The following is a 21609-nucleotide window of genomic DNA, read 5'->3' as shown; positions in this document are numbered from 1 at the left end:
TATGTGTCTGTGAAGTTTCAGCTCAAAATTAGGGCTGCAACGATTAATCGCGATTAATCGTTTGCAAAATAAAAGTCTTTGTTTACGTAATATATATGTGTGTGTTCTGTGTATAATAATTATGTATATATAAATACACACACATACAGGTATAGAGTTTAGAAATATATGCATGTATTATAAATATATATATTTATATACATTTTATATTACATATAAACAAATATTTTATAAGTATAAATATAAAATTTTTCTTAAATATATACATGAATGTGTGTGTATTTATATTTACATAATTATTATACACAGAACACACACATATATATTACGTAAACACAGACTTTTATTTTGCAAACGATTAATCGCGATTAATCGTTGCAGCCCTACTCAAAATACCCCATAGATTTTTTTTTATTCTTTTTTTTTTTTTTTGACTGCCTATTTTGGGGTATCATTAAATATGCAGAGATTCAGCGTGCTTCCCCTTTAAATGCTCATTCATCAGATTTCAACTAAAATATCTTCATTTGTGTTCCGAAGATGAACGAAGGTCTTATGGGTGTGGAACGACATGAGGGTAAGTAATAAATGACAAAATTTTCATTTTTGGGTGAACTAACTTTAATACTGGCTTGTCTAATGCCTTGAACTTGGGCTGGCATATGCAAATATTAAGGGCGTACATATTAATGATCCCGACTGTTGCGTCACAGTCGGTGTTATGTTCAGATTCGCCTGTTCTTCAGAGGTCTTTTAAACAAATGAGATTTACATAAGAAGGAAGAAACAATGGTGTTTGAGACTCACTGTATTTCATTTCCATGTACTTAACATTTAAAAAACATTAGACGAACGTCCAACTGAAACATTTCAAGGAAAAACGCTCAATGAACGTTATAAAACGGAGACTTTCCAAAAAGCTTTAGAGCCTGTTTTAGTTTGAAAACGCAGCGGTTGCATTTCAGTTACGCACCAAAATGGAGACTTTTGAAAATGATGCCGTGGCTGCCCACGTATCCTTTACGACGTTGTAAACCCTAACATGGAGACTGAACTGCAATCTTTGCTGGCTTTGTTGTCATTTTTTTTTAAAATACTGCAGCTACCTACATGCGCTAGAGGCAACCATTTACACTGGAAAAAGTCTCAAAAGGGGCAAGGAAGTCGCTAATGTGCATGAACGGTCATGTGATGCGTGTAATGTGTAATGTAGACACCGGAGATGAATGCCAGTGTAGACAAGGATCGTTTTCATTTTAAAACGAAAATGCACTGGTGTAAACGGGGCCTGAGAGAACCTTGCCAGAACATTCTGAGAACGTTCGCTGTTAGCGAATAATAACAACAGCAGATTTCTGGTTTCAAAACATAAATTTATTAAACAATGTCAAAAACAGTTCAGTTGTTTCTTTGGGTGTAATTTGTTTCTTTAAACCTGTAGAACATTCAGATCATTGGACCATGAGTCCTGAGATAAAGAATTAAAACTCAAACAGCTTCATAAAACCTTCACAAAAGTAAAAGAGATCACAAATGACCCATCAACAGTAACAGAATCAATTCAAGACCAGCTGATGACTGAAAACTTCACAAATCTTCTTCAAATATCCTTCATAAACTATAAAAGTCCCTGAATGTCGTCTTATGACGCACAGGTTCATTTCTTTTGTAGTGCAGGAAGATTTCTGGATGGCATTTCGATATCACATCAGATACACAACGTATTTAAAAGAGAACAGCAAGAAATTCAACACACACACACAAAAAAAAAAAATCAAACATTTACACAATAAATAAGAGTTTTCTTCGTACAAAGTCTGTGTGATAAAGGTGACTATTTACTGCAGATGTCTGAGGAGCGTTTGTGATTCTTCATTCATCCGATAACAGAGAAAACGCTCCAACCCTTTAGATAACACATGCCTCAAAATAAACAAACCGTGTGCACATCAATAACAGAACGTAAAAGCATGATTCTTATAACGGACAGGTGAGGTCAGAGGTCACCTGAATCACAGCGCAGACGTGCGACCCTGAGGACTAATTCACTCTAATATGTCGAAGGCATCGTGGAATATTCTGTGCGTTCAAACAATATGACACATCATCATGCTGTACATCAGGCACATTCACTGGTTTTAAGGCCCAGAGTTCAATCTACAGAAGAGAACTTCACACGCGTGAGCAAACCAACATTAAGAAAACGCTGCAAATTGCTCATTATTACTTAAGCAGCCCTGTGCATTTACAAAAACAAAGACAAAAAGATAGTTCAAGTGTGTCTGTGAAGAAGAAATAAATAAAACCTACGTGACAGTGAACATATATAGTGCAAGAAGAGAGACACCTGTCTGCCCTCCACATTAACATGATCAGGAATATTTACAAGATTCATTTTAAATATTAAAAGTGGTAATACCTTCAATGACTGGATCTTAAAAGCTCACACATCACGAATGGAAACAGCTACGTGTTTATAGTGTGCAAAGCCACAGGATCTTACAGGCGCCTGAAGAGATTCAGACCTTCTGCTCTTCTGATGTTAAGCAGCTGTGTTCATTAGATACAAGTGTGTGTGTGTGTGTCTCTGTCTTCATTCCTTACATAATATTAAAAAACAAAAAGGATTGATCCTTTCGCACGTCAGGAAGAGAGTCTCCTTCAGTTCAGAGCAGCATTTAAAGTGGAGTTTCAGGAGGAGCGTCAGGCTGCGTCTTCATCCATGCTGATCATCTGACACTGAGACACAAACACACACATTAAACACAGTCCATCACAGAAACCAAAAAAAAAACAGACTCATTACTGGGGTCGTTTAAAGCTGAAGATCCAGTGATTTTGACCTGAAGAGGGATGGACTTTTTGGATGGAAGAAAAAAGGATGGAGGAAAAAAGAGCCACAGTTTCTTTCCAGATTGCAGCAAATGTCACAGAAAGTGATGATTTTGTTCTCTTGAACACATGGAATGGAAATGTTTTATGCAATATTCAAAATTTTTGTGTTTTTTCCCACCTTGTTAAACTTGTTCCCAGTCAAAAATGACCGCCTTTAAAATTGCTTATAAATCTCTCATTATGCTATATTAATAACTGAATATTGCATTCAATCTTTTTGTCATTCCTTCATTTTCCAAAGGTTTTGTATTTCTGTTTGGAACTGATTGATCATAGGCCTTATTAGCTGTTTCATCCACTTTTTTAATGCAGATTTTGGGGTATTGCATAAAAAAAAAATGATGGATTGAAACGCCAAGATATGCATAAATTATAAAAATGTGCTAAATTGAGGCAGATCATTTATTTATCAGATAAGAAGACTCAAGAACTACAATGAAAATATTTACTGAATGAATTCCTCAATGCACAACAAAAAAAAAAAACTTGTGACTTTGGCACAGCAGAGGCTGTGATTGGATAACCGGACTAACCAGTGGACCAATCACATTGCAGCATATCAAATGTTGGTTTGGTGGTTCTGTAATATAGATTATTTATAGATTATTTCCTTCAGCCGAGACACTTCAGATGCCCACTATTTGCCTTGATGGTTTTGAATTGCTTTAAATATGTTTGAAATCACATCAAAAAGGAAAACATGGTTTAGAACAACGTGTGCAGCGCAATGCTGTCATATAGGCTACATAATATTATGATGAGAACATCATAATTGTGTGATTGGGACATGGCTTTTAAATGGTGAGACTTTTGTTTTTGTAATCAGGCTCTCAAAAATTCTATAAAAAATTAATTTAAATTTATCGGCCAATATATTGGTTATCGGCGTTCAAGTATAAAGAATTATCGGTTATCGGTATCAGCCAAAACACCAAATGAGGTAATGTTTTTCAAACACTCTTTCCCTCAATTCATCAATCAAAGGTGTCTTGAATTACCCTTTCACTTTTCCTTTTTTATCTCTGTTCTACTCCAATCAATCTGTAACTTTGTATAGTGACTCTTTTCATGTTTCATGTGTTTGAATCACTTGTTATAGTGTCTTTATTTCATGCATATTTAAATAAAAATATCTGAATATGTGTCACAGGAATGAGAGTACGTAAAACATCTGGAATCAAGCTCCAGTGTGTTTGGTGTCATACCGATGGATGCGAGTATCCTTCCAGACTGGGGCTCCTGAAGATGTGGACGGTGTCATCTGTTGTCTTCTGATAGACTGGGTTGGAGAAGTGGATGGTGTTGGTGTTCTTCACCCGCCAGTGTCTCCAAATCAACATCCCGCCAAACGCCAGCAGACACACGGCAACTGTGAGACAGACAGACAGTTTATTCACACTGTCGATCGGTCAGTGAGTGACACGTGTGTTTCACGACTGTGGATTAACTGACCGATTGGAAGGGTGACATACAGGACCGTAGGATGCTGGGAAGGGCTAGAAACCGGCTCATGTTCTGCATCACTTCCTGTAAAGAGGCAGACAGATGGTGAGAGTGTGAACATAAGTGAATGAACAGATAGACAGACAGCAGGACAGGAACTGACCCCTGCGAGAGCCCGTCTGTGTGGCGTCTCCGCTCTGATCCTGAGATGGCAGAGCTGCTTTGGTTGCAGTGTGTGAGAGGCCGGGTGCAGTTCTGCTCGTCGCCTGTGGTGGCGCTGTGACGTTCGGACCTACACAGAAAAACAGACGTCAGTGAGCGTCATAAAGAAAGCGCCTGCTGTGAAACAGAGTGGGTCTGAACGTACCTGACACACATGTCCTCATGTCCGCTCCCAGGGTCATGTGATCAGGACACGCACACGTGTATTTGGGTGAGCGTGCGTTAATCAGCGGTGCCGGCAGACACAGAAACTCACAACCGCCGTTGACCAGAGCTGTTTCTTTGCACCAGTCCCTTCCTGCCAATGACATCACTTCCTCATGAGCAAGACAAACATGCAGATCGACTGTTATCAAGTTCGTTTAATTATAATAACGTCAGGGCTTGACATTGACATTGCTCACCAGCCACTGTGGCAAGTGGTTTTCCAAACTGGCCACAATTATGACAATGATACCATGGGGAAAAACTGCCATATAGATATTTTTAATATTATCTTATAATTTGGTAGCAGATATATTAGGCTGCTGTCACTTTAAAAGTCGACACACGAATCCATTATACTGTTATGTAAACAGTTTCTTTCTTAACTGTTTACATATTCACTTAAAACATAACTGACTGTGTTTACGTGAATACTCGCCAAAGTGGTTAGTAGGAGTGACTGCATTACACGCCACTGCTGAAATCACCTGCATTTGGCAGGTTGGTGGGTGTTAATGTCAAGCCCTGAACGTCATAACGTGACGTGTATGTTCACCTGTAGGTTGTTTCAGACTGTGATACAGCACAATGTCTTCAGGAGACTGCAGATGTTCAGCCACAGCAGCGATATCTTGGCCCGTCATGCGGTTCGCGCTCCAGATGCCGTTATTGGACACGTCGGTCCAGAAGACTTTCTCCTGTTAGACACACAGAGACACAGCGCTCGTGAGAACCTGGCAAACCCATCAGCCCATCAGCAGACACGTCATTGGCCAGCACCACACACCTCAAACACGGCCAGCGCCAGCGGATGCGGCAGCTTCTCTTGGTCATGCATCAGCGTGTGCCGCCCTTCTCCGTTCACACCGATGCTGGACAGCGTGTGCAGCTTTGAGTCGACCCAGTACAGACGGTGATTCAAAACATCTGAACAGAAAGCGGTCACACGTCAGCATACATCACACACGGCGCATGTGTTTACACTCATCGTCTGTGTGTCCAACTCACCAAGCGTGATGCCGTTTGGCCAGACGATATTTTCCGTGACGAGAGCCGTCCGATCTGCACCGTTCAGTCCGCTCTTCTCAATCCGGGCCGACTCGCCCCAGTCCGTCCAGAACATGAAACTACGGGGCACGAAACAACAAGGGATCAACAATCAGCAGGAACGCTTCTTCCTGTAAGCAAGCGGGTTTAGTCGCAGACACTCACTTGTGCTGAGGATCGATGGCGATCGCGCGAGGATTCTGCAAGTTGTCGCTGATGAGTGTCTTGCGTTTGCTGCCATCTGCAGTCGCCACGGAGATAGTTTGCAGCTCACTGTCCGTCCAGTAAATGTTACCGTGGATCCAGTCCACAGCCAGACCCTCGGGCCTGGAGATCTGGCTGTCAATCACAGTGCTGTGGTGGGCGGGGTCAGCAGTCGCTGTGCTGCACAACATAAACGCACGCTCGTGATTATGAGGAAAAGTATAAACATACACACAGAGATACACAAAACGCAGATGACAGATTGAGCATTACTAGAGTAAATAAATGAAAATGTTGTGATAGAATAGACGTGAAACCAGCACATCATAGCTATGTTTCCATCCACCTATTTTTATGCAAATTATGGGATATCGCAAACAAAGAAAAATTGTGTGCTCAGTCGAGGTGGAAAATCTTTATCTGATAAGATGCGAATAAACTACGATGGAAACACATTTACTGAATAAATCTCTCAATGCATAAAATCACATAACTTTGCCTCAGCAGAGGCTGTGATTGGATAACTGGACTAAGCATCTCAAATGTTGGTTTGGTGAAACACCCGAGTCAAAGTCTGTCATCAGAATGATTTGATTGAATGGAAAAATGAAATTTTATCAACTCTTGCTTTTCCTGGGAATCGAAACCATTACCTTGGTGTTGCAAGTGCTACAGGAAGTTTAAAGTCATTAGACACCACTGAACAATCAGTCAAGTATTCCACCTCAGCGTCTCTCACCTGTAGATCTTTTTCTGGCTCGCATCAGACCAGAAGATTCTGTCGTTGGGAATGTCCACGTCTAACGCCACCACATTCTTCTGCTGGCGGATCAGTAATGTGTACTCTCTGCTGCCCAGCGCCATCTTCCTTACCTCGTGACGGGTGCTGAAGAAAAGGAACGCTCCAGATCCTGAGAGGACACAATTTCATGATGTTGATTTCTGAAACATTTACATAAGTCTCTCTGATCATTAGAGTCATTCATCACACATGTACCTGTAATCGCTTTGCAGTCTTTGGTCATGTGATCCAGCTCAAATCCTTCATTACAGTCACACTTGAAGCTGCCCGGCAGGTTTACACAGATCTGAGAGCAGGTGTCTGCGTCCAGACACTCGTCCACGTCTGCACACAAACATATGATGTCATGAGACCAAACACACACTCACAGACCATCATGCACTGGGTTCATCTAGACAAGCTCTCACCTTCACAGTGTGTGTGGTTAATCAGGTGAAATCCTTCTGGACACAAACATTCATATCTGATCTTCAGGTCACTGCACGTGTGAGAACAGCCACCGTTGTTATCTAGGCACTCGTTAGTGTCTGCACAGAGGAAACACACACAGTCACATGATCATCTTTACAATCACATGATTTTCTTTGACCATTTTAACAGTTAAACTGCCAATCACTGGAGATGGAGGAGGAAAAACGCAAAGGCTTGTGACTGTGACGCAGCAGAATTTCAATCAGATTCAAACTGATCCTGCTCAATATTAGGTTTAAAACTAAATTGTCTGCCTATAAATATATATAAAACATACCAATATTAAATAAACTGTATATATATATATATATATATATATATATATATATATATATATATATATATATATATATATATATATATATATATATATATATATATATATATATATATATATATATATATAGGTCAATGAAAGTGGAAAAAAATATTAATTTATAATAATTGTATGAGGTTTTTTTGACAGACATTTTTGGGCATTTAAAGGCCTAAAATCCTGATGTTGGAATAAAAAAAATCTAAGCCAATTAAAGTGGAAAACAGTATTAATATATAATAACTGAGTGACAGTTTTTCTTTTTTTTTTTTTTTTGCTATTGACATTTTTAGGAATTTAAAGGGTTAAATTTTGGTGGTAAAAAATCTAAGTCAGTGGAAGTGGAAATAATTATTAATATAGAATAATTGTATGACAGATTTTGACTGATATTTTTAGGCATTTACAGGGTTAAAACTCTGATGTTGGTAAAACATAATAAGGTCAGTGAAAGTGAAAAAAACATTTTAATTTATAATAATTTGAGAGTTATAATAATATGAGAGTTTTTTGACAGACATTTTGACTGATATTTTTAGGCATTTAAAGGGTTAAAATCCTGATGTTGGTAAAAAAATAAATAAATAAATAAGTCAGTGAAAGTGGAAAGTATATTAATATATAAAAATTATTAATATATAAAAACTGTATATGCACTGACATTTTTGTCCTCTCAGGAACTCTTTGCAACTTTTTTAAATTAACACACAAGGGTTAATAATATATGTTTAAGAGATACTGGACTCTAGCATGAAGATCATAGTGGTGGATCTTCAATTGATAAGAACTTGTGTGTGATTCTGGAATATCCTATTCGTCATTGTGTATGCATGATCTGAAGATTGCTGAAAATAAACAACTTTTACCCACAGAAGGGTTAATTTCATAGTTTGTTGTTTGTACTCTGATCACAAATTACAGGAACACTGAGGGTGAAACTCACTGCACTCTTTGAGAGGCTCATCTGACCAGTCGAGGCAGTCCTTTTTACCATCACACACGCGGTCTGCGCTGATGCACTCGCCACTGCGACATTTAAACCAGTTTGGTTCTTTGCACGTTTTAACTACAGAGAGAAAGACAGTTAAAGACAGCGCACGTTTAACACATTCACACGTGGTGGATGCTTGCGCAACGCTCACCAGTTACGCAGTCCTCCTCATCACTGTGATCCCGGCAGTCAGGACTCCCATCACACTGACGCATTCCTGCGATGCAGCTGCCGTCTTTACAGAGGAACTCATCTGGACGGCAGGTGGGCACAGCTGCAACAATGCAAAATATGAGCGAATGATCTCTAGGACACGTGTATGAACCTGAAAGACATTCAGCAACATTGAACTCACTGCAGTTGTCCTCGTCTGACCGGTCTTTGCAGTCGAAATCTCCATCGCACCTCCAGTTGCCGTGGATGCACTCGCCGCTGCCGCACAGGACCTCATGATTCCTGCAGACCGTCTGCTGTTTCTGACCCGTCCCGGAAGGGCAGTTCTGCGGCCACTCGTCAGAGCCGTCTGCGCAGTCGGCATCCCCGTCACAGGCCCAGAGCCGCGGCACGCACACAGAGTCATTGCACTGGAAAGAGCCGGGGCTGCAGGTGGGGACGGGACAGGACGATTCGTCGCTGCCGTCGTCGCAGTCTGAATCCTTGTCGCAGACGAACGACTTCGACACGCACTGACCGCTGCTGCAGCGGAACTCCTCGTCCGTGCAGTTCTTCAGGGCTAAAATGGAAACAAAACCGGCGTAAACACAACTGAACATGTGACTTGTCATCTAGTAAATGAGAGCTTGAGTTTCAGTCGTATTTACCACAGCCCAGCTCGTCTGCGCCATTCTCGCAGTCAGACTTCCCATCGCAGTGCCATCTGGTGGACACGCACTCATTCAGACGCCCGCCGCAGCTGAACTGGCTTTGCGAACACGTCTTCTCTCCTGTGGCATAATGAGATTTCTGAACTTTAATGAGATGATCATTACACATACACTCTGTTAACTCAACTCATTATGCAAACACAACTTTAAAGTGCCCCTATTATGCTTTTATTCCCTTTCATGTAGTGTGTAAACGCTGATTTATACTTCTGCGTCGAGTGTACGCTGTAGCTACGGCGTAGGCTGTGCGTAGCATACGACGAAGCCTGACGTGCACCTCTTCAAAAATGTAACAACGCATCAATTCTACGCGGACCGCAAGCGCTGTGATTGGTCTGCTAGAACCCCTCCCTCGGGTCAAAAAACTGGCGCGGAGCACTCTGAGAAGAGGGAGCCCTTTCAACTTCACTATGAATGAAAAAACACTGTTTCAGGGGACACATACAGTCAAACTGCAACAAAAGTCATTACCTATTTGCCGCTTCTCTGACGTTTCTGTTTGTAAACTTCTCTGACAACGTACATGACGAGCTGCTTCTTCGGCTTTTGTTTTGATACTCAACATGACCGCGGACACTGCCTCCTAGTGGTCTGCATGCACGTCGACGCGGACAACGACGCAGAAGTATAAATGAAAACAGACGCATAGCCTACGGCGCAGAGGCTCCAGCGTAGGTCCGACGCTGAAGTATAAATCAGCCTTAATGCAGCTGTTTATTACAGTAAAAGGTCTGCAAAGTTCCAAAGGTCAAAGTGCAGAGTCTGAAGTCGTGTACTGCGGAGTAGGTACTACCAAAGACTATAGAATAACACTTAGTCTTAAAGAGGACTTTGGTACTACATTTGAGTTTAAATTTACTTCACATTAGAAAAGTATGTTCTATATAGTACGAATGGGTGTAGTATGCATGAATTCGGACGCACTGCATCAGCCATGTTGTTACTTTCACATGACCAACATCGGTTAAGTCCCTTCAACTCCATTCATAAATCCTCTCCCATGGCCTCACGGGATAGTAAAGTGTCCATTGTATGCACACTTCAGAATCTTGCCGGAAGTAGTAGGTCAACCGGGTACTTTTTCGCCTACTGTTTTTCGAATACTGTGAATTCGGACATACTACTTTGTTCACATACTGATTTTCGCGTACTATATAGTAGAGAAGTATTCTATTTCGGACGCAGCAATTGTCTCCTAAAAGAAAGAAGTGATTCTGAAACAAATCGTCAGTAATTCAAGTCTCACTTCCTGCTGAACCTACATAGGTTTGTAACTAATTTGCATAATGCACTCTTCATTGGCTGAACATCGTCTCCTTTGCCCCACCCTCAAACACTGTACTGTTACTGTTCATATCACAGTGTATCAAGAGCTGAAATTCAAATATGATAATGAGCATTTGGTTTCAAACCAATCACAGCCGACTGGGCCGTCTAACCAATCAGAGCAGAGCAGCTCTCAGAAAGACTGAATCTTGGAACGAACGGTTTCAGACACTGTGAGAAAAGAGCTGATGGCGCAATTGATATTATGTGAAAATTAAAGTGTTTTGACCTTTGATGCATGTAAACCTGTTGGAGACTCCAAAACAAAATTAAGAGCCTTTAAATAGCATAATAGTGGCACTTTAATGAAATAAAATCCCCATTTAGAGCTGTAATGGTTTGACAGTGATGGAGGAGTGTGTTTGACTCACGGCAGGACTCAGGCAGCTCATCGCTTCCGTCTCCACAGTCGTCTGCATTGTCACAAACCCAGCGGCTGGTGATGCATTTCCCGTTTCCACACCTGAACTGGTCCTGACTGCAGACAGCTGCACCTGACACACACACACACACACACACTCGTCTCAACTCCAGCGTCATATAAATGCATCTGATGTTGTTTGACTTATTTGTTATGAGTTGCATTCTAGCTGTGTGTCTGAATACTTGCATTTAAATCAGAACATTGACTTAACATGTATCAACAGAAAGAGAAGAGAGAGAACTGATCGTTGCACAAAGCATTTGTTGATCATAAATATTCAGTGTGTTACTGATGACGGGCGTGTAGTGTCTCTTTAAGACAATGGACAGAGGTGGAGTCAATAATCACACCACCAGTTGCTCACTGGTCTCTATGGAAACATTTGCATAATCAAAATATACTAGAGATGAAGGGGGCGGAGCTTTGGTGGAAAAGATCCAGAATGATGTTTGGAGGAGGAACTGAATGATTATTCTCAGTTGGAGCTGCAGTGTTTATGTATTACAATGAGAGTAAAAATTATTTTTGTCCTTGATATAAACTACATCGAAGAACTAAAGTAACTCGACTGGTTTTCCTCAAAATTCCACAAATACACACAGTGTGATACGAACCGACCGTGTGTGTGTGTGAAAGAGAGATACAGATCACACTTTCCTTCTCTCCCTTCTATTCCAGTAACTGAGCAGAAGTGTCTTAGTCACACGCCCTCTCTGTGTTTCCCAATGTTTCACACAAGTGAGTGAAACTCCAAACACACTCACTGAATGAGAAGCAGATGCAAAACGTCAGAGCCGAGGATCAGAACCATTCAACACCTTTGAATCTCAAACACATGAAAATAATTCTGCTCCTGAATCTCAGTGTTTGTGTTTCACTACATAAACAATGACAGATGTGATTTGATTGTGTGTGTGTCGGCCGAGAATCTGTGAAAAACTGGATAAACCACTTCCTGTGAAACTTCTCCTGAGATGAGCGTTTCCACAACAGACATGGTTGATCTACTGCAGGGGGTTTCTATCTTTTAGATGCCATGGACACCTAAATATGACCATCCTGGTGTGAGGGACACCCATCTTAAAATCCTATCTTTTATAAACACCCAAATTATATACTGAAAATTATAATAACTTTTTTATTAGACTTTCCATGGACCTCCCTTTTGGCCCCTGACACATCAAACTAACCTGCAGATGCACGCTTATACAAACTAGTGATGCATGTCATAAACACACACTTTATGGCATGTGATCAGCGGAGCATGTTGATGAACTGCATCAGGACAATCCATAAGCAATGATGAGTGTCATCCTGTCGAAACCGACCAATCATAAGCAGAATTTAAAGTACCTAATTAGCGCGTCCAACCTATTAGCGACAACAGAACGCATGTGCCTCATCCGCATCCAATCAGAAAACGCGTTTATTCCACTGCCGTTTGTTCGGAATGACGCGGTTAAAGGAATAAAACACCGACACCGGATCTAATAAGCATTTTTTATACACTTGTTTTAAAACCCCCAAACAGTTTAGTCACAGAATAAACTAAAAATAGAGTTTGAACATATATAAAAAAATTGGTTTAAATGGGAAACGCTCCTCAGATGGGCTCATGACACACAGCAGATCTTCATCATAAACTGACACTTACGGGTTCCGTGGACAAAGTGAAGCAGAAAAACGGAGCAGAAGAAACCGAGCCGAGCGCTGATCCAAATCTCCATCACCTGAATCCTTAAAGCCGGGTAACAGAGCTCTGTGAATAACTTTTGAGGCTTGTCTGGACCGGTACCACACTCCCGTGAACAGTGACAGGGCAATTCTTCCCTCACGGGGAAAATCCAACCATTTCAATGAAGCCCGCGGGGGGGCGTGGCTCTAGCAGTGGTGTGATATTCGAAATGAGGAACGTCAGCGCGGTGGGCGGGGCCTCGCGCAACACACTGTTGTTGATTGACTCTCTTATCATTATGCTAGTTTACACATGGGGCGCTTCCACATTGAGATAAGAGAATGAATTTGACAGAAGTATCTGTCTTTAACTGTGAGAAATGTGTGCTGTGTGTTAGAAGTGCAGTACACTTGTTGAAAATACACGAAAATCAGGGTTCTTAATGGGATAGTTCACCCAAAAGAGAAATTTCTGTCATTATTTACTCACCCTCAAGTTGTGGGGGCACCATTGACTTCCATAGTATGGTTCCCCACAACTGCTTTTTTTACAAACATTCTTCAAAATATCTTCGTGTTCAGCAGAACAAAAAATATATACAGGTTTGGAACAACTTGAGGGTGAGTAAATGATGACAGAATTTTAATTTTTGGGTGAACTATCCCTTTAAATCTAACATGGACAGTTGGCTAATATAATTTACAACAGTCTAGTATGCATCCAGGGCAGTGAGTGTCACTTGAAACCCATTAATCGGACCCTCAGGGGCCAAAACTCCCCACGGGGCCCTTACTGCGAAACCATTTCACAAAGCCTCAGCACGTCTGGCTCCAAAACCAATGAAATAAAGATTCATTGTACTTTATATTTCCTAGAAATTAATTTGCTTCAAGCTGAATAATATTGCACTGCAAATATGGAATCTCAGGTCTTCCCGTTGGTGTATATAAAATCACTAATACAACAAAATCCTAGAATGATAAGGTGAAAAAGTCTCGCTGTCCAGGAAGGAACACGATTTGCATTGTATTTGTAGATGCAGGGAAATTATGTTTCCAAGCCTCTGTAACAGCTAAAGTTACTCTCTGAATATCAGGTGGATGTCAGAAGCTCAGTCTGAATGTCACGTGTGGTTATTTTGCTTAAAGCCCAGAAAACCATACTTGAAAGATAAATATATGCATTGTATAATTCATTCAGTCTTAGTGCTGTGATCCAAAATGATAAAGAATGAGATTTGTAAAGCAGAGAGGGAATGTCTCATGACAGACAGGTGTATAAGAGAGACAAACTATGAGAGGAATGTTGAAATATTAGTTGTATGACATCAGGAATGAGCTAAAACCTCGCCTCGGAAGAGCGACGTTCACAAAGAGCGTTTGTGAATCGACCTCTGGCTCGCCCGACAACTCTGTTAATGATTACAGCAGAAATGAGTGAACTTCTCTCTAGTTCTGCAGGAACTCTTGAGGTGTGTTTCAGCTTGACCTCTATGACATCCTTCTTTTACACAAATGACATTCATGAAGACATTCATGTGTTCTCCTTCATCTCTACAGAACATTATTGACACGAGAAGACAAAAAAACACAACAGATTTCTGGGGGTTCTTCAAGTTTTACTTTGTAGTGTTTTTGTGAGAGCAACATGATCACCACTGTTTGTTTTAGATGTAAACAGTCAGAATCCAAAACATTCCTACTGTTCATCGAAATCTGCAGTCTCCACAACTGAAGCTGTTCATGAACATTAATGCCACCTAGTGGTTATTTTGCCTTATTACACACAAAATCACCATTTGCCTGTCAGATACACTCAAAAGTGTGTCCCCTCCTTCAGATCAGTGTTTGTTTCAGTCATTCATGTGACAAAATTTAATTCTAAACATACAATGACATTCTAGAGGATTCTGTGCGTCAGAGTTTAATACAGTAGTTTGTGGAGAGTCTGTTCTCTGTTCCAGCATCACAATATAGAGCAGGGTTTTCAATCTTTAAACTTTGAACACTCCACTTTTTTTAAAAAATAGGCTCGTTTTCCAACTCCCCTAGAGTTAAACAGTTGAGTTTTACCGTTTTCGAATCCACTCAGCCGATTTCCGGGTCTGGCGGTACCACTTAGCATAGCTTAGCATAGTTCATTGAATCTGATTAGACCGTTAGCATGTCGCTCAAAAATGACCAAAGACTTTCAATATTTTTCCTATTTAAAACTTGACTCTTCTGTAGTTACACTGTGTACTAAATGAAAAGTTGCTAAATGATGCTAACGGTCTAATCGGATTCAATGAACTATGCTAAGCTATGCTAAAAGTGGTACCGCCAGACCCGCAGATCGGCTGAATGGATTCGAAAACAGTAAAACTGTTTAACTCTAGGAGAGTTGGAAAATGAGCCTATTTTCAAAAAAAGTGGAGTGTTCATTTAAAAGGCATCTATCTTTTAAAAAAACACCCAATTCATACACTAAAAAATATTATAAATCTAAAAATAGTTACATTGTTATATTTTTTCTACTCACTATAGCAATGTACTGTTAAATATATTATTTATTTTTTATTTAATTTTTGTTAATATTAATCATTTTCTATTTTAATGTAATTTAATAGATTAATAACTTTTTTATTATTATTCATCCCTTTTTATTAATTTATTTTAAACTAATCTAATATATATTACTTTGTTTAAACTTTCCCCTGGGATAGAGAAAACCACCTGAGATTCAGGCGAGACCACATCACCCAAAGTCAGTATCTTCAATGGAAAACAAAAGTACAGTACAAACAGGCTTAAGGATTTAATATTTATTGGGTATCACCTAGTGAATGAAAATCTACACGCACAAACATACATTCACTACAGTAAGTGCACATGCCATTAAAGAGCTGCTAGAAACTTCAGGAATAATATGATTCATCTACAGTCACAGAGCAAATCAGCCAACAAAACACCAGATACAGAGTTAAAGATTGGTGAGCAGCAACGGACAGTCTTTAACATGAAACAAAAACGCTCAGACTCATCAAACGGCACGTTATCCACACAAACGTCTGATCGAATGGCCGTTCACACAGAGAGCGATTCAATTCAATCGGACATCATCATTCTATGACAGCTGACGATTTCCAGCGATGACAGAGTTCAGCACATTTCACCGTTACATAAATGAGCAGCGATTCAGTGGCAACCGATGAAAGCGCAGACAAACTCCGTTTCTTAATTCAGGATCCCACGGGGACATTCTAATAGAAGGGACCGTTCACACAAGTCAGTGGGAATGGGAAAAAATGCAAGGTATAGTGACACAGTTTGTTTAAACGTTCACACAGGATGTGTTTTTCCATTCCACTGCGCTACCTTTCCAATGTTTTTCAATGTAAATACGTGCCAGACGGATGTCTTTAACATTGTGCTTGCATATCCCGCCTTTTGCAGCATCCTGCACATGAAGCAGCGCTCAAGTTAAAAGTTCAAGGGCCGGTTCACAGATAACACATTTTTCCATTCCACTGCACTACTTTTCTGTAATTTTTCAATGTAAACTCGCATCTTTAGCAGCAACTCGTGCATATGACGGAGAATTCATAATAAAAACATAATGCTCTAGCTAAAAGTAGTTTAACTTGCAACCTTTTTCACTTGACTGACCTTTAACAGCAAAAAACATGTTTGTTTAAAAAAAATGGGTCTCAAAACTTTGCGCTTTTTCGTTCCACTGACCCGTGTCTCGCGTTTTTAACACGTGTTGTGTGAACCGGCCCTATGTGAGCGCTACAATCTAGTCCATGTTTACAGAGGAAAAAACAACAGAAAAGCAGCACAATGAAATAAAACACTTAAAGGGTTAGTTCACCCAAAAATGAAAATAATGTAATTTATTACTCACCCTCAGGCCGTTCCACACCGTAAGACTTTGTTAATCTTCGGAACACAAATTAAGATATTTTTATTGAAATCCGATGACTCAGCAATGACATTTCCTCTCTCAAGATCTATTAATTTACTAAAAACATATTTAAATCAGTACAGTGGTTCAATATTAATATTATAAAGCGACGAGAATATTTTTGGTGTGCCAAAAAAATAAAAAAATAATAACGACTTATATAGTGATGGCCGATTTCAAAACACTGCTTCAGGAAGCTTCGGAGCATAATGAATCATCGTGTCGAATCATGATTCGGATCGCGTGCACACTGCTGAAATCACGTGACTCTGGCGCTCCGAACCGCTGACTCGACACGCTGATTCATTATGCTCCGAAGCTTCCTGAAGCAGTGTTTTGAAATCGGCCATCACTATATAAGTCATTATTTAGTTTTTTTTGGCGCACCAAAAATATTCTCGTCGCTTTATAATATTAATATTGAACCACTGTACTCACATGAACTGATTTAAATATGTTTTTAGTAACTTTATGGATCTTGAGGGAGGAAATGTCATTGCTCCCTATGCAGGCCACACAGAGCCATCAGATTTCAACAAAAATATCGCAATTCGCGTTCCGAAGATTAACAAAGGTCTTACGGGTGTTAAACGGCATGAGGGTGAGTAATAAATGACAGAATTTTCATTTTTGGGTGAACTAACCCTTTAACATGAAAAACACTTAATGTAGCTTAATAGAATAATAGTGATATAAAAAGACTAAACCGAGTGGCCGTTTGCATGACAGTTTTTAACTAAAAACTGAACTTTTTATGCATTTTGGCCATTCATTTACATGTCAACAGCATTTTGGAGGCCTGAAAACCTTTGAAAATGGTTTTCTAAAGTTGAAAATGATACCATTATCATCTCCATGTAAAAATGTAATGCACATGCGTATTACGTGTTCAGTCTATAGGTGCGTAGTGTTTCTTTACAAAGTAAGGTTTCACTTTATTTTGATGGTCCCTTTAACACATAACACACATATATACATATATAAACAGATGATCATAGAATATGAACACAATGAATTAAATTGCCCATGAAGCATGGCTTAATGCCTCAAGACAGTTATATTAAAATAGCAAATTCAGTATATAGCTTATTAATAAAACATACCCAGAATATGAACATAACATTTCACATTTTCCTCCCATAGAAAACCATTATAAAGTAGCACAAATATAGCACATTGTGTTCATATTCTGTTCCCATCAGTGTCTGTATATAGTAGGCTATTCATCATCAATAAGGTGTATAGTGAGTTTTGTCTTTTAATTTCACTGTCTTAGTAGCCTGGTAATACCAGACTCTGCTACTTCACTTTGCTTCGTAGACAGAGTCTGGAATGGCATAATAGAGAAGTGTTTTCTCTCTCGCCAGGGGGCGCTCGTCTGAAGTTTAAAATCATTGGTTACCCGTAAGCCAATCAGATACGTTTAGTTATGAGGTATGTTATGTGCCTGTACAGCCACATCGAAGCACAGACATCATGCATCGAACTCAAATCTATGATTGAACTTCCACTGTAAACCTGTTGTAAACACATGATAAAACAAATGTTTATCAAACACTCTTCTTGTTCTGGCTTCAGTTTGAAAAAGAGTTGAATGTTCTCCATAACAGAGCGAATTGCATCCCGTGTCTCGTTTCCCATTTCCGCGGTCGTTTCGGTTTTCGATTTCTCTAACCTACAATGTAAAACTCGGCGCTTAGCATCTACGTCACGGCTCTCAGCCCGCCCTCTGTTCGTTGATTGGCCCGGCTGTTTCCAGACCGGTGGTAAACAGAAAGCTCTGACGCTGTCTCAGACTGAGAACGCTGTCTCAGACTCAGAAGCGAAATGAAATTGAGCGGAAGTAGGAAGTCTGACGTAGTCAGGCTACTGTCTTAGTACATTAAGCCAAGAGTTTTCTTCATAATTGTTTTCTATGGGAAAAAACTTAACGTGAGACGCGTTTTTAGAATGCCGTGTCATGCGCGAGACGCTGCAAAAGAAGCGAGATGTGAGTGCAGTTTACATAGAAAAACGGAACAATGGAAAAGCAGCTAAATGGAATGCAAAAACACGTTCTGTGTGAACAGCCCCTTAAACCGCTTCTTGTTCATATTTACATGAGGTTTCAGAGTGTCTGCAAGAACCCTCAAGTGCCTGTAAACAGGGTCAGTGTGAACGGCCCTAAAACTCATCACATAACACACAAACGGCTTTTACAGCAAAATAATGATCATATAATAACAGGCTGCTTCTATACTATTACATCTACTGTACATGCAAATAACACACTAGTGCAATTAATTGACAGGTTACTGGTTCATACTAAATTATTGGACAGATGATCACAAATGTTGCTCTTCTATAATGGCAATGTCTAATATTCAGTGTCACAGAAACATGTCTAAACAGATTCTCGCATAGGTTTGAAGTCTCAGCTTCACTGTGAGATTTTAAAAAGCAAATGCTTCGACAGCCACAACATCTCATTACAGGCACAGAGATTCTTTCTTTCTTCACAAACGCATAATGAATGTGTAAATGTACAATTATTCTGGTGACGGGGATGTTGGTGTTCATTTACTATATGATGACTTTATTTCTTTATTGGTTTGCTGTGGATCTTCATCCCTGCTCCTCCTCGCTGGCGCTGTTGGATCGATCCTAAAAAACACGAGAGAGTCACATACACCTGCCATGAATTAAATAGTTTGATGCAACTAAATGTTTTGCGTGCTGTGTGTATGCGCATCACCTCCTCCTGCTCCTCATCAGTGTCATCGTCACTAACGACGGGTTTCGCACGGGTTCTCGCGGTTCTCCTGCGTCCTCTGCCGCGCTCTGCGCTTCTGTCCTTGCGGCTCAGTTTAATCTTCACCTTCACGGACCGAGCTAGAGAAACACACATGGTCAGTAGTGTCCCTCTCTACAGGTGGCATCCAACTAGTTAGTTCACATATACATTTATGCATTTTTGTTTCTGCTGATGATGAATTTCACATCACATGTACTGAACACACAGAAACCAAAGTATACTTTACCGACCAACATCTAGTTGGTTTCAGTTTCCCAGCTAACAAAAATCTGTTCTAAGAACATTCTGCTAATGTTCATATTGAGCTATGAGAATGTTATTTCGGAATGTTCAAAAAGTCTAGATTTAAAAGTTTTTTTCTTATGTAAATGTTAATGGAAAATTCCATTTTATCATTCTGCAAACATTAGTTTTGAATGTTCTCTGAACATTTTGAAACAAGTAGTGACATTTAGAAAGTGTTAGATGAACATCCAATTAAAATGTTTCAGAAAAAAATGCCCCATGAATGATGTATTAATAATGTTTTTGTGCTAATGTTTTAAGAACATTATTAAAGACCAGATAACTTTGAACAAAGAACATTTGTTAATAGAGAGAACCTTGCCAAATGTTAGCCAAAGTTCTGAGAATGTTCCCTGTTAGATGGGTAGTAAGATGACACCTTAAATAAATAACTTTAAGTTTGACTGACTCTCTGAATCAGAGCCTTCGTCCTCTTCATCTTCCTCACTCTCCTCTCCGTCACTCTCTTCCTCTCTTTCAATCTTCTGGCGCAGGCTGGTGAACACCGACTGCAGCACGATAGAGTCCTCGTAGATCTGACGCACACACAAAAGTAAATACATTTGTAGATTTGTGCATGTATTTTCTATGGAAGCTTGTTTCTGCCAAGGAATACAAAAATTAAAAAGGTAATTGCGATTTTTTTATCTCACAATTTTGCCTTTTTTGATACAATTGCGAGGTATAAAGTCTGAATTGTGAGATGTAAGCTCACAACTGTGAGAAAAATGTCAGAATAGTGAGATAAAAAGTTGAAATTTTTATTTTATTTTTTATTTTGTGGTGGAAACAAGCTTCTATAGTCTTCAGCGTGCTGAAGAAGCAGTAAGTTTAGCTGAAGAAGTGCTTTACAAATAAAGTAAATAACTAAGTAGGATATTTGAGCTTATTTTACAACAACAGCCTGTAGGTCTATAGGAACTGTGTGAAGACACAGCTTATAAAACATAATAAATTAAATGTTTTGAAAACCAGTTTGTGTGTGTGTGTGTGTGTGTGTGTATGTATGTGTGCGCATGTATGTGTGTCTAACCAGTGAGCCCTCGAGGTTGAAGGTTTGTGCGTTTTGACACAGCAGCATCACGTCTCTCTCCAGATCATTAAGGCTGCGGTACCGATGACTCCGGATGCGCTCCTGCACAGACACACACATTTGTTTAACCTAATGACATCTGCAAAAAACCCGAAATCACTGAATGCTGGCATAGACACACTGACCTTGATCTTCCTGAAGTCCACAGGTTTGCGGATCAGCTCGTAGTACTCGGGCAGCTCCTTCCGCGACGGCAGCTGGATGAACACCTCACTCAACTGACGACCGTTACTGCAACATACAGAACAGGCAGACATCGGTCATGGATGCTTAATGAGAAATAATTCATACACTTGATGTCTTTGAAGACTTGTTCAGACTGTCAGTCCAAATCAGATTTTGTGCACATCCTGATCTGATCACATTTAGCAAGTGTGAATGGCCAAAAACTACAATCAAGCTACATTGTCAAAGCTACATGTGTGGTTTAAAATCGTATTAAATTTTAATTCCTGGAAATCCATTTCAGTTTAACCGTTCTGCATATGTGTCACTTTCTCATGCCATGTTAAACATAAACACTTCAGACGTCATTGTCGATTTAAGGTTGTGCTGTTAGCGATGTGCAAGCCATGCAGAAAATTATAA

At 39.9% G+C, this 21609-nt stretch overlaps 2 protein-coding genes across 4 annotated transcripts in view; both read right to left on the bottom strand.

Moving 5' to 3' along the window:
- Positions 1–1358: 1358 nt before the first annotated feature.
- ldlrb (low density lipoprotein receptor b) lies at positions 1359–13088 on the bottom strand. The gene is made up of 18 exons (XM_067374782.1): positions 12884–13088; positions 11177–11299; positions 9417–9539; positions 8951–9328; positions 8747–8869; positions 8548–8670; positions 7225–7344; positions 7013–7141; positions 6755–6926; positions 5977–6195; positions 5773–5891; positions 5552–5691; positions 5321–5462; positions 4706–4858; positions 4502–4630; positions 4348–4422; positions 4101–4264; positions 1359–2739 (listed from the first exon to the last, which is right to left on the bottom strand). Exons 1-18 carry the CDS (start codon positions 12954–12956, stop codon positions 2704–2706), a joined length of 2541 nt encoding a protein of 846 aa, XP_067230883.1. The 5' UTR covers positions 12957–13088; the 3' UTR covers positions 1359–2703.
- Positions 13089–17328: 4240 nt separating this feature from the next.
- The window catches only part of LOC137010632 (transcription activator BRG1), a 30619-nt gene continuing 26338 nt past the window's right edge, over positions 17329–21609 (bottom strand). For all 3 annotated transcript variants that reach the window (XM_067372778.1, XM_067372779.1, XM_067372780.1), the window contains 5 exons: positions 21147–21252; positions 20962–21063; positions 20338–20464; positions 19584–19720; positions 17329–19492 (listed from right to left, as the gene is read on the bottom strand). In XM_067372778.1, coding sequence (XP_067228879.1) covers positions 19454–19492; positions 19584–19720; positions 20338–20464; positions 20962–21063; positions 21147–21252 — 511 coding nt within the window. In that variant the 3' untranslated portion in view covers positions 17329–19453. The remainder of the gene's footprint in view (positions 19493–19583; positions 19721–20337; positions 20465–20961; positions 21064–21146; positions 21253–21609) is intronic.

This window comes from Chanodichthys erythropterus, chromosome 21, assembly GCF_024489055.1.
Source record: "Chanodichthys erythropterus isolate Z2021 chromosome 21, ASM2448905v1, whole genome shotgun sequence".
Taxonomy (NCBI): domain Eukaryota; kingdom Metazoa; phylum Chordata; class Actinopteri; order Cypriniformes; family Xenocyprididae; genus Chanodichthys; species Chanodichthys erythropterus.
Note: the sequence above shows the minus strand (reverse complement) of the source record. Positions and strands in the feature narration are given on the sequence as shown.